This window comes from Equus caballus, chromosome 21, assembly GCF_041296265.1.
Source record: "Equus caballus isolate H_3958 breed thoroughbred chromosome 21, TB-T2T, whole genome shotgun sequence".
NCBI lineage: Eukaryota > Metazoa > Chordata > Mammalia > Perissodactyla > Equidae > Equus > Equus caballus.
Genome location: NC_091704.1, coordinates 10798118 through 10810355, shown reverse-complemented (window position 1 = coordinate 10810355; position 12238 = coordinate 10798118). Strand labels below are relative to the sequence as shown.

At 56.9% G+C, this 12238-nt stretch overlaps 1 protein-coding gene and 1 long non-coding RNA gene across 3 annotated transcripts; both read left to right on the top strand.

The window, feature by feature from the left end:
• Positions 1-5849: 5849 nt before the first annotated feature.
• Positions 5850-7451, top strand: LOC138919775 (uncharacterized). Its single transcript, XR_011430328.1, has 3 exons — positions 5850-6028; positions 6175-6455; positions 7242-7451. It is a non-coding gene; the product is annotated as an uncharacterized lncRNA (long non-coding RNA).
• Positions 7452-7800: 349 nt separating this feature from the next.
• LOC138919774 (ral guanine nucleotide dissociation stimulator-like) lies at positions 7801-11910 on the top strand. Of its 2 annotated transcripts, XM_070246175.1 has the most exons (8): positions 7801-7906; positions 8430-9038; positions 9278-9346; positions 9790-9864; positions 10451-10483; positions 10857-10978; positions 11184-11275; positions 11609-11910. In XM_070246175.1, exons 4-8 carry the CDS (start codon positions 9847-9849, stop codon positions 11668-11670), a joined length of 327 nt encoding a protein of 108 aa, XP_070102276.1. In that variant the 5' UTR covers positions 7801-7906; positions 8430-9038; positions 9278-9346; positions 9790-9846; the 3' UTR covers positions 11671-11910. The 2 variants fall into 2 exon arrangements, with proteins under 2 accessions (XP_070102276.1, XP_070102275.1); XM_070246174.1 differs by lacking the exons at positions 7801-7906; positions 8430-9038; positions 9278-9346 and having other exon boundaries at positions 9750-9864; positions 11609-11817.
• Positions 11911-12238: the final 328 nt, after the last annotated feature.

Here is a 12238-nt window from a genome sequence, read left to right as displayed (position 1 = left end):
CCTGCTCGTCCTCCTCCTGCCTCCTCCCCTGCTTGGATCCTTGTTCAAGAAGAGCAGCCTGGGCCCCTTGTCTTGGGCTGTAGACTGATCTCCCTCAGGGAAGTCCCTTTTCTGTGCATTTGAGACTCATGAACACTTTCGGTGACCACCCCAGTTTTCATTCTTCCCACTGACTGCCAATTTGCTCCTCCCTCCCTCTGGTCCCCATTATCAGAGGATTCAGGACATCTCTCTAGAGTCCCCACATTCCTCTCTCCCCGGGCCTGCGGAGGAAGGGGCGGCCTCCAGCATGGAAGCTGTCTGCACCTACCACCCTGACCCCATGGCTCATGATGGAGAGTGTGACAGAGACCCCATGTGACAGAGAGCAGCATTCCTGGGTGCTGAGCCAGCTGATCCACCATGTGACCCCGAGGGGCCTCTACTCCCTGGTCAAGGACAGCCTTTTTGTCAGTTGTGAGTCTTCGTGCTGAGCTGGATTGACAGTGATGGTTACTTATGCCTGTTCTGCTTTATTTTCTCTCTCACAAGTCAGCCCATGTTCTGAGTGGGGGACACAGAAACCGCATATGTAAAAAATTTCAACTTACAAACGGAGACTATGTAAATGGATTTCTTGATCCCCTTAAAAAAATTTGAACCATCTCACTATTAATTTTTATATAGATTGCCTGGACAAATGGTAATATCTTGGTTATAATGGGTTTAAATATACCATTAAAATTAGTTTCACTTGTTTATTTTTACTTTTTTATATGTGAGTATTTAAAAAAGTTTAAATTTCATAAGATAGAGTGTGAAATTCTACTGTTGGACAGCACTGTTCAAGACGTGAAAATACAGCCCAGAGAAAGTGGTTAGGGACAATTTTTCCAAGGAAAGGAGTCAATCTGACCCACGTGGCAAGATGCAGAAAACAGTCTCATACACACATACATACACACACACACACACACACTTAGAAAGCAAGACCAACATCATCATAGAGTTGAACCACTACTTCTCAAGTGGCAAGAGGTTGCAGTCCTACATTGTTCTAAGTGGACGAACCTCAGGAAAGGATCCAGGAGTCAAGAAAATTTACCAATCAGGAATATCTAAAACCAGAGAGTAAAGGTCAGGATCTTTTGTGAAGTTCCCAGCGGTGGATTCTGTTAGAGACTCAATACGTTAGTGAGAACTTTGCAAGAAGGGCTGTTACAGAACTCACCTATCCTTTCCTGTGTAAAAATACACAAGTTTTGTAAAGAATACTAGCTCCTGCCAATCAACGAAAAGATGGTAGAACACGAATATTGCCCGTGTAAATCGCTCCTGGATTAGTGAGCCAGTCAGGGAACAGATGACAGTGGATTGAGTTGGACTGGAAGGAGCCTGAGAAGAGAGAGGAGGATAGATGGGGACAGGCAGGGCCAGAGGGCAGGAACTGGCAGACTGTGCTTTTCCCGTCGCTCTCTGATGACACTGCTCTAAGACATTGCACCTAGAAAATACAAATCCTTAACATCTCACAAATTCTGTGTGCCAGGAATGGGGCACAGCTTAGCTGGGTGCCTCTGCCTCAAGGTCTCTGTGAAGCAGGGGCTGCGGCTCTATTGTGGCTTGACTCGTGGAGGGTTTGCTCCCAAGTTCACTCACATCCATGTTGACGGGGTTTGTTTGGACTGAAATTCTGAGTTCCTGCCTGTTGGTCGATCATTCCCTCCATTCTCTCCTATGGAGCATCTTCATAGGACAACTGAAAACATGCACACCTGCTCCCCCAGTTCCAGAGATATAAGATGCAGAGAGAGAGAGAGATGGAAACAGAAGGAGGGAAAGGCGGAGGGGACTAAAGCCAATGAGTAAGAAGGAAGGGCCAGGCTTTTTGTTCTTAACCCTGGGTTGCAGGCCATCCCATCACCTTGGCTGCATTCTATTCAGAAGGCAGTTCCTGAACACTTGTGGTTCCACAAGGACGTGCACAGCAGAAGGCAGTGAGCACTGGGAGCCATGGTGGAGGCTGCCCACCACATAGGCCGACACGAGGCTCTTGGGTCTGATTCTAAGTCAAACAGGAGACCGTGCAAGGTTCATGCCAGTGAATGGAAATATCTGAATTTCCCCTAATTTCCACCTCTTAAAGGTGCAGACCTGGAAATGAGGCCCAGAGAGGCAGTGACTTTCTCAAGGTCACAGAGCTGGAACCCAGTCCTGTTTTGAGGGGTACTCCACACTACATCCCACCCCTTCTTGTCATTCTTTCATCTCTAAGTGTGTGCATCAGACACATGCAAACCAGACCACAGGTGTTGTCGCTATTATCTGTTCTACACCTGAGGATGTCCCGAGGGAGCTATTTCTGGCTTCGTCCCCATCGTGCAGGTTGGGTGATTCAGAAGGCCCTGGGAGGCCCATTGGCATTTCCAGGACACAGAGCTTGTAGGAAAAAAGAGGTCGGAACTCAGCTGCATGTCCTCAAGGTGGAACCCTGGTTCCATCTCAAGGTCCTATGTTGGGATCTGTGCTGGCTATTTGTGTACAGTTCTGGAGGTGACATGGGCAAGGAGGGTGAGCAGCCAAGATCCCAGAGAGGTTTTCGGTGGGTGTGATTGAAGGAAGGGGCCCAGGTAAGGGAAGCTTGAGGAAGTGACCTCACTTCCTTGGAGACAGACCCCAACAGAACTTAGCACACTGGTCTCCAGGCGCCCACATTCTAGACATAGCATCCTATTGAGCCCACTTGAGTGGCGACACTGAAGACAAGAGGATGTTCTCCTGCTGTCTCCCGAGTTGTGGAGGCTCTGGCTTCAGGAAAGCCAAGAAAAAGAGCCTTTTCAGTCACTATAGACACTGGTTTGGCCCTCACCTGCACCGCCTCTGTCCAATTGGCAGGAGGAGCACTCAGGTAACACAGGGAAAGCCAACCGGGTTAGTCCACAACTGGATGCCACCCGCACACCACTCTGAGGCTCCTTGTGTGTCGGAGGGGTTGAGAGAGGGACGGCGGGGCTGAGCGGGGACCCACCCTGGGCAGGAGCCATTTACTCGCTGTTGGAAGCCTGGCAGTGCATCATGTTCCCAGCCTAGGTGGTGGCTAGCAGGATGGGAGAGTGGGTGCTGGGCACCAAGCTCCTCTACCCATAGGTTAGTCCTGAGCCCTCCGGGTGTCATCTCATTCCCTCCCTGGCTGGAGGTCTATGCAGATGCTGCTCGGTACCTGATCTGTGCTGGGGTTTCCTCCGGTGGCCAAGTCGAGGCAGGCCCCTCAGACCTCCCGGCCCGGCTCTCGGGCTCTGTGTTTGCAGAGCTGCATGCAGGAGGTGGTGGAAGAGCTGGTGGATGGCTTCGGGTACTCCATCTCCCTGGGCAGGGGCCAGCTGCACTGCGCCACCATCAATAATCAGGGCTGCTCTGAGGTGAGAGTGGGTACAGAGGGGTTTTCCCACCCAGGACCATGAGATGACCAGGGCCAGCCCAGAATCCAACCTCAAACTGCCGTTCTCCTGGGACCCTAACAGGGCTGTCCCCCCTGAGTGTCCCACAGTCCCATTCCCAAAGGAATCTGGACTTCTGCTCCTCCCCACCAGCTGCATAGGAGGGTAGCAGGGCACTCTTAGCATTTCCCTAGGAAGATTAGAGAAAACGTTGATGTCGTTGTCACTTCCCAATAGGCCCTGAGTATCTTTGAATTTTGCCTTTTTTGGAAAATGAAACCTCGATAATGAGGGTCTCCAAACTCCCTTTAATGTAAAAGAAATAACTGTCAGCGTGTTTGGAAGTCAAAGGGATTCTCAGAATGTGTCACTGCCCTGTACACTGTTTCCAGACCTGGGAGGGATGAGGTGGCCACATAACATTTCCCTCCAGGTCAGGGTCTGATGAAGCCTCAGGCAGTTAGAGGGGATGTCCCTCAGCCCCCAGTTTGGGCGGTTCTCAGTTCTGACCCACAGGACCTAGAGAAGCCACTTGGCATGCCTAAGCCTCTGTCCTCCTCTCTAGAGAGGGGTGTCTGTTGAGGACTCACTGGGCTGATGCTCTTCACAGAGGGAGCTCTGTTGTCCCTCAGCGAGCAAATGGCCTCGAGGGAGCTCAATGTGGAATCCTTCGCAGGACCAAAGTCAGATTGTACTTCGAGAGCCCAGAACCTTGCTGAGTGTGGGAGCTCCTGTGTCTCCTGTCGCACACGTCTGGGAGGGGCTAGGAGTTCCTGTGTCAGCTGCAGACCTCGATAACGCTGGTGGTTCGCAGTGGTGGCCCTGACCCTGTGTCCTCCTCGTCCCACCCAGAGTGAAGATGAGTCCACTCTGTCTGTAACTGAGGCCTGCAGGATGCGTGCCCTCCAGGCAGGCATGATGCAGAGGCTCTCAGAGTCTGTGCTGCCAGCCTTCCCCAGCAGAGTCCTCTGCAGTGTCATCACCTCCCTCTGCAGCGACTCAGGCTCCAGCACAGCCCACCAGGTGCTGGACCAGCTGTTTCCCAGGTGACTGCCCACCTCCTCCTCAGCACAGTGGTGACTCTGCCCACTGCCAGCTGTGTGTCTTGCCTTGGGAATGTCACCACATCTCTCTGAGCCTGAGTTGGCCCCTCTGAAACGTGGGGCGAGAGAGGATGAAATTGCTAGGCTTCTCCCAGGGATGAATGGGATCAGCCTTCCAGGTGCTGCGCTGGTGCCCGGCTCTGCAGAGAGGGTGGTGGGCCATGCTGTGGTTGCTGGTGTTGATTATTTCTCTGTCCCCCATGGAAAGTAGTCTTCCTCTCCCTTCACTGACTTGTGACTTTTTGAGTTTGGAAAAGCACCTGGAGAGCACCCTGTCAAGGAGTTTGAGATGCCATCCAGTTGGTCCTGGTGCTTGTCCATGGTGTAGCCACTTAGGGATCTCTAGGGCCACAGAGGGGCCACAGGCCCGCTCAGACACCTGGGGTGGTTCTGGTTGGAGGTTATTCAACAATGTCTATGAAAGACCTACTCTGAGCAGGACTTCTGGACACACTAAGTGTCACTCAGTGACTGAAGCAGACAGCCTCCCTGGGCCTCCCCTCTATTCTGAGAGTCAGACAGTCACACTTGACATCATTCACAGGTCCCATCTACCCTCCATCCCGGGCGATGCCCTCATCCCCTTTGGGACACATGGAGGCAGCTTGGCCCATTGAGTGCAGGATGCTGGAGGACAGGACCACCTCCCAAAGTGAGTGGTCTTTGGGTCTAGAAGGAGGGCCTCCTGTCTCTAGCAAACAGGGTGCGGGGAGAGGATGGAGGCTGTGGCCGGGTCAGGCCTGGGAGAGCCCTGCATCTCACCCATCTTGTGATTCCCATGGGAGGGCTGAGTTCTGGTGGCTTCTGCTCCGGCAGGACTGGACTCAAAGAGAGCTGTGCATGGGTCCGAGGCCCCTTGAGAATTGGAAGGGAGGCTGGGCTGCGTTGTCCCCTAGAGACCTACTCCCACCAGAGTCCCAGCTCCTCCTGCCTCCCTTTCTCCACATCCACCCCTTGTGAGCACCACTGGCAGGTCCATAGTAGGAGGTGTGTGAGCAAGCTGCTCCCAAATCTGCTGGAGTCTTCATTCCAGTGGCCCATATGCATGCAGGGCTTGGGTGGGCTGTGTCCAGACCCTTGGGGAGGAGAGTATCGGTGGGAACAAGAGACTCTCACAGACTCTGTGTTCAGCCTGCTCGATGAGCAGGCCTGCCACAGCCAGGACAGCCAGCCCCAGGGCTCAGGGCTGGGATGGGGCCCTCCTCTGGAGGGGGAGGGTCTGGCAAAGGGGCGCAGATGCTAACAAGAGTGCCTTGGGAGGGCGGTGTTTAAGGAAAGGCCAGGCCACTGACTCTCTGGCCCATCTGCCTCCCCGCAGTGCTATCTATTTCCTGCTGGGAACCTGGCTGGGCCAAGGGCAGGATTGCAGGCAGCCCCTGCGGTTTCCCTCTTGGACCCTGCAGCTGGCCACTCTGCACGTCAGCTTTGGTGGCTCCCATGTGGAGGGCCATGCCTACCTTCTGCCAGGCCACCTGGAGCATCTCAAGGCCATTGAGGCCGAACGGAAAGGTGAGGGGACTGGAGTCTGGGAAGACTGTCTGTGTTGAGGTTCATGGGCTAGCGTTCCCTTAGAAGCAGTGGAGACCTTCTTATCTTTGGAAAGGCACAGAAACTGTCAGGTGTGTGGATGAAACTTTCTCTTTATCCTGCTCCAGAGCCAGCTCCAAAGCTCCTGCCGCTTCCAGAGCCAGAGCCAGTGCCAGCCCCCAGGCTGGAGCCAGCTGCACCTCCAGTCTCACCACGTGTGGTAGAGCTGGAGCCAGCAGCCCCTGAGTCGGCCACTCCAGGACCAGAACAAGGGCCACCATTAGAGGCAGCCCCAGAGCCCAGATGCCCCTGGGCCATGACCACCGAGGACCAGCTGCGGGAGGAGAAGCTGAACATCTAGGACTTCCCTCCCCAGCTGGTGGCAGAGCAGCTGACGAGGATGGCTGCGGTGAGCAGAGGAGCTCACGGGGCGGGTGGCCCCTGCATTCCCGGTGCCATGAGCCACCCTACACCTGCCATTCCCTGCTCAGAATTCCGATGATCTGGGTCCAAATCCCTGCTCCTTCCCTTATCAACACTGTGACCTGGGCAGCTTTCTTTCTCCCCAAGCCTTCGCTGTCCCCTAGAGAACAGGGGACAGAAGAGACGGACACTCAGAGCACCTGCTGTACAGGGTGGCTGTGCCGATGAATGAGGTGGGAGAGAGTGGAAGGTGGGCAGAGTTTGGCCCTTTGGTGGGGGACAGGCACTCACTGAAGTGCTGCCAGGTCCTTGGGTGGATCCCCCATCTGCGCAGGTGGCCCGGACAGCCTCAGCACTTATCAGGAAGGTGATGTGTATTGACTCCAGTGGAGACAGTCAAACAAAGCTGGGGGTTGTCCCTGCCTCAGGGGGAATGTGCATGGGAATGGGGAGTGGGACCCGAGGGGCACTGGGATGGGTGGATGATGGCCCTTCTGGTGGGCATGTGTGGGCTGCCTTCTGGAGCTTGGAGGAAGTGAGATGGAGCTGGGAGCAAATGTCCCCTCCCTTCCCCACAGTACTGTGTCCGGGGTCATCCTGGACTGGGTGCATTCAGTGGACACAGACAAAACCCAGGGACTCCCACAGGCCTCAGGCCACATGCTCTGCTTCCTCAGCTCCAGTTCTGATCTCACCCTGCTGGGCCTATGGGGGACTGTGGACGGCGAGCTGGGGTGCGGCAGGACTGGGTGACACTCCGAATCTTCTGCAGGAGCTGTTCAAGACATTGGTGCCCGCCCACTGCCTCGGCTCCATCTGGTCCGAGCGCGACAACAGGGAACGTGAGTCCCTGGCACCCACCGTCCATGACACTGTGATGCACGACAACACCGTGGCCAATTGCATCCTCGTCACCTGCCTTGGGGATGCGAGCATGACAGCACAGGACAGGGCCAGGGTGGTTGAGCTGTGGATCAGGGTGGCTGAGGTAAGCCTTGGCACGCCCAGTCTGGATGCGTGGGAATTGCCTCTTGTTTCTCAGCTCTCAGGATTGAAGTCTGGGGTCTTAGTCCCTGGACTGTGCCTTGACCCTCATGCCAGGGCCATGTTGACCTTGACTTGAGGTCCCAGTGGGGACAAGCTCACTTCCTTCCTTGTGTTGAGCTACAAATCCTTGTGCCTGGCAGTGTTACTCGTCGGGTGGCAGGTGTGCCCTCCCTGGCTTCACTGGGCATGTGTCTCCTCCAGGACAGGGGAAGTCCGTGAGGGGACAGAAACCAGAGGCAGCAGAGCTTCAGCTCCCCCTCACGGCTCCATCTCTCCGCTTCCCCAGGAGTGCCGAGGACTCGGGAACTTCTGTTCCCTCCACACAATCCTTTCTGCCCTGCAGAGCCCTGCCATTGCCCGTCTCCAAGACACCTGGGGACAAGTTTCCAGGTGGGTAGTGGGTGGTCTGCTCTCCAGCCAAGCACCATGAGGGTGAGGTGGCCCAGGCAGCCTGATTTGGGCCGGCATGTCCCCCAAAGTCAGCTGAGACCACCTGGGAGACTGCGAATGCCGGGCACAGGGACTGACCTGGGTGCTGGGTCTCTGAGTCTCTCAGCGCCCTTAGGCCAGCAGTTCCATCCCAGGGATTCATTTCCTTCAAGATCCTGGCTTGAGCCCAGGTGGAGATTCTCAGGTGTTTCCTTTGCAGCAACAGAAGCCTCTATGCAGCTGAAACCAACACTGTTCCAAAGAGATCTGTTTGGGACATCTGGGAATGGAGGCCCCAAGGGACAAGAGGAGAGGCCCCTCCGCAGTCCCATGGGGACCTTAGAGCTCAGAACACCCCAGCAAAATCCCTCATCCAGGCCCCAGGCAGTTTGGATCTGCTGGGTTCTCAAATAAATGGGACTTGCCTTCAAGCATCCCACAGTTTTTATTGCTTGCTTTCTTTCTTTCTTTCCCCACCCCGCAGGGAGAGTTCTCGAACCTGGAAGAAGTGGGTCAGGAGAGAGAAATGCGTGAGCAGGGAGCTGCTGGTGCAGGTAACCTGGAGGCTGGAGATCTGGAAGGAGGCCAGAAGGAGAGGGGAGGGGAGCATCCCGAGGGGATCCTAGGAGGTGAGGCTATGGCAAGGCTCGGCCCAGGCTGGGTGTCAGAGAGCCCTGTGAGGGTGGGGCAGGCCGGGGCCACTCGGCCAGGTCCCCCAAGACACCCTGCCCTCCCCCTCCCTGTCTGTTCAGCTGGGGTCTGGACACACCCCTGGAGTCCAGAGGTCGGGGCCTTGGTCAGATTTGGACCCAGGGGTGGGGTGAAGGCAGCGGGGACAGGGCCTGTAGCTGGCACGGGGGGCAGCCTCTCCCAGTGGGTCCTTGAGCCAGTCGCTGCCCCTCTGGGGGCCTCCGTCTCCTCCTCTGGGAAGTGGAGGGAAATGATCAGCGGTGCAGTCCTCCCAGCGGGGTGCTGCCATCCAAGGGAGGACAGGAACGGGAGGAGATTTGTGCCGGCTCCTCCTCGAGAGGTGAAGGGAGAGCAGTGATGACACGCAGATGACTCTGAGTCCTCAGGAGACTCCTGGAAGCAGGTGACGTTCTCCTCACACTTTTCAGCTGAGGAAAGAGGGCCAGGGAGGCCTGGGCAGGCCCAAGGTCACACAGGACTGAGTCCTGGAGCTGGGACTGGTCTAGAATCAGAGCACCCTGCAGTTTGGAGCAGCAGAGGCAGCAGGGGACTGGAGCCGATGGCCAGGGTCTGAGATCAGGGGCCTTGGGGGACATGCGGAGGGGAGTATGGGCGCACTGACCCTGTCCTCGGCCCTGACAGGAGGCGACCTCTGTGTTAAAGACTGCAGAGAGGGCCCACCAGGGAGCCCAGGAGAGGCAGCGGCAGCAGGTGAGGGTGACTGTGGGGGAGGGGCATAGGAGTCAGAGGAGAGGGGGCTCCCCCTCCCAGCTGGAGACCTCCCTCAGGAGAGGGGCCTTCCTCCTCAGGCGAATCTGCTGTGGCTGCCAAGCCTGATGGGCCTGCAGTGGCAGTGAGCAGGAGGAGGCCTGGAAGGGCTGGCAGCAGGGCAGATTTGGGGTGGGGAAGGGCAGGGGCCACTGCCCCTGGGAGGGGCCAACAGCCAGCCCTGGGACTTGACTGATGGAGTTTGGTGTTCCTGGAGGGGAGCGGGGGAGGGAATTGTGTGTGTTGGGGTGTCCTGAGGATCCTAGGCTGCTCTGTGTGGGAGCGTGGGGTGGGCAGGAGGCTGGGCTGAGGGGTTTCAGGGGAAGGTTCATGGGGGCACCTGAGAGCGGGAGCTCATCGCCATGCCCATCCCGATGGCGGCACAGGGTGTCGTCCCCTCCCTGGTGACATTCTTCCGTTCCCTGGAGCTGCTGGACTCTACGATGGAGGATTATGTGGAGGTGAGTGAGCCCGGAGGTGGGTCCGGGGGCTCAGGCTCCTGAGGGTGGGGAGGAGAGAGTCCTGTCCTGAGCCCTGAGCTCTCTGCATTTGGCAAAGGTCCTCTCAGCAGGGCCTCCAGCCTCGTGTGGGAGTTGGGGTGTCAGGCCCATCTCCCCAGTGGGTGATGCAGGCTCTGCATAAGCCACCATCCAGGTTCCCTGGGCTGCTGAGGCTCAGAGCTGCCTGACTGTGTGGCCCCAGGAGGTGGTGTCTGAGCTGGACTCAGCCTCTCCCTCTGGCCCTGCCAGTGAGGGAAGAGAAGTCGGGCCCCTCCCAGTCAGGAAGCACATCAGAGGCTGAGCTGTCCCTTCCTGCCTGAGGCCTGAGTCTCCCCACGTGTCATCAGAGAGGGTTGGGTTACAAGGTCTCTTGCCTCAGTTGCTCTGTGCCCCGTGCTCTGGAGCCCAGAGACTGGCCCAGGTCCAAGTCCGGGCTCTGGATGGGCCTGCCCACTGGCAGTAGTGCAACATTGCAAGAGGTGTGGACGGGGGCTAGTGCTGGCCCAAGGGGGCTGTTTCTGATGGACTGAGGTTGTCTGCCTTCCAGGGCAATGTGCTCAACTGTCGGAAATGGAATGAGGTAAGCGGCTGCGGCCTCCTGGTGGGGAGGGTGGGGGTTGGAAATCAGAGACCCCCCAGCAGTGGGCAGGACCCCCTCTGGCCCAATCCCCAGGGTGGAACATTTATTTGCACAGTTCGATATACAGAGCTAGGGATCCTATGGCATTGGCGGGTGGGGGAAGGGCTTTCATCAAAGACTCCTTCCTGGAGGAGGAGCTATTTGGGGCCAAGTGTGAGAGCAGGCAAGTCCTGACTGGAATCGCAGGGAGGGAGGGTTCCCAAGTGGGCAAAGGCCCCAGACTGGCCCCTTGCCCCCTTCCTCAGCCCCTCCACGAGCCCTGCAGGGTCCCCCACTCAGGCCCTGTGGGCATCCTGTGCTTGCTCTGTCCTAGCAATTCAAACTGATGGAGGAGATCGAGCTGCTCCAGGAGGCTGCAAATCTGTACACCGTGCAGCCCGATGAGCACTTTGGGGCCTGGTTCCAGGCCGTGGAGCCCCTGAGCAAGGAGGAGAGGTGAGTCATGTCAGGAGTTGGGGGAGGGCAGGGCAGACTCTCTCTGCTGACCAGCTCCAGAGCCCATGGCCGTTGCTCCATGGTCAGCCCCTGATCTGATTGCATGGCGACCCCTGGGGCCCTTCGACTCCAGCTGCTGGCAGGCTCCAGGACGCACATGTGATGTGTGGCTCCTGAGAGCTCCCAGCTCCACTCTGTCCTGTAGCTACAGCCTGTCCTGCCAGCTGGAGCCCCGATACCACTGGGTCAGAAAGATTCGACTCTTCTTCAAACACAAGAAGAACCGCTCAGGGCAGAGTGAGTGTCCAGACCAGCAGTGGCTGAATACACGGGCTCAGGAAACATTCAGGCTGAGCGTGGGCCTGGGGAGGCAGACAGCTGGCCCTGGGCTCTAGCTCCACTGCTGAGCAGTCCCATCCTGGGCGATTGCACTCACGTTTCGGGGACTGGTTTCTTCCTCTGTGAAGTGGGTGACGCTAAATATCAGCCCCTGTGTCAGGGACAGATGGGGTGCTGTTGGCTGACTGAGCACTGAGCACAGTTGTGGAGCACAGAGCGCAGTGGGGGCCGGGATGGGGTGTGCACTTGGTTCCAGGGCAGGCCGCTCAGGAAATGCCTCTCTTTCTCCAGACACCAGACCCCCAACCAAGGGCCCAGTGGTGGTGGTCGATGACCCTCCTGAGACCAGCTGAGCTACAGCGGGGACACAGCGTTGACACTCAGGGTGCACAGGGCCACCTCCCCTGATTCTGATGAGGAGAACTTTGTGATCCGTTTCTTGGGGTCCCCTGTTGGCCACGAGGGAAGGCACCAACCCCTCTTCTCCCTCCCCCCTTTTGCCCAGCACCTATTTCCCTATTTGGCAGGGCCATATTTTGTTGTCAATGGTAAATGCTCCGTTTGAGTGCTATATTAAATTGTTGCTTCTTTCTAATCCTGGGAGTGGAGGTGTGAGTCTTTCGCTCACAGCGCTCATGGAAACCAGATCCAGAAACTCACATTCCTCCTCGAATTTAGAAATCTCCCAGAGTGAGCAGCTCAATTTATGTGGAGAAGGGAGAAGTGCCAGTCCCCTTCCTGGCTACTGAAGGACATGCCCAAGTGCCCCTCCCGCTGAGGACAGGATCATTGCAGTGTGGTTCACCCTGTCCAGGAGCAGAGATGGCTCCTCCGACCTCTTGGGACTAAGCGGTTGGAGGCGTTTTCTCAGCCAGAGCCACAACCACTAAGCTGGGCGTGTCTGTCAAACTAGCACGTGCC

Excerpts from the sequence above, each read along its gene's own strand:
- LOC138919774 (XM_070246174.1), top strand. The coding sequence starts at position 9,766 with ATGCCCATCCCGATGGCGGCACAGGGTGTCGTCCCCTCCCTGGTGACA. Across the intron at positions 9,865-10,450 it reads CGATGGAGGATTATGTGGAG|GGCAATGTGCTCAACTGTCG; the intron begins GTGAGTGAGCCC and ends TCTGCCTTCCAG. Across the intron at positions 11,276-11,608 it reads GAAGAACCGCTCAGGGCAGA|ACACCAGACCCCCAACCAAG; the intron begins GTGAGTGTCCAG and ends CTCTTTCTCCAG.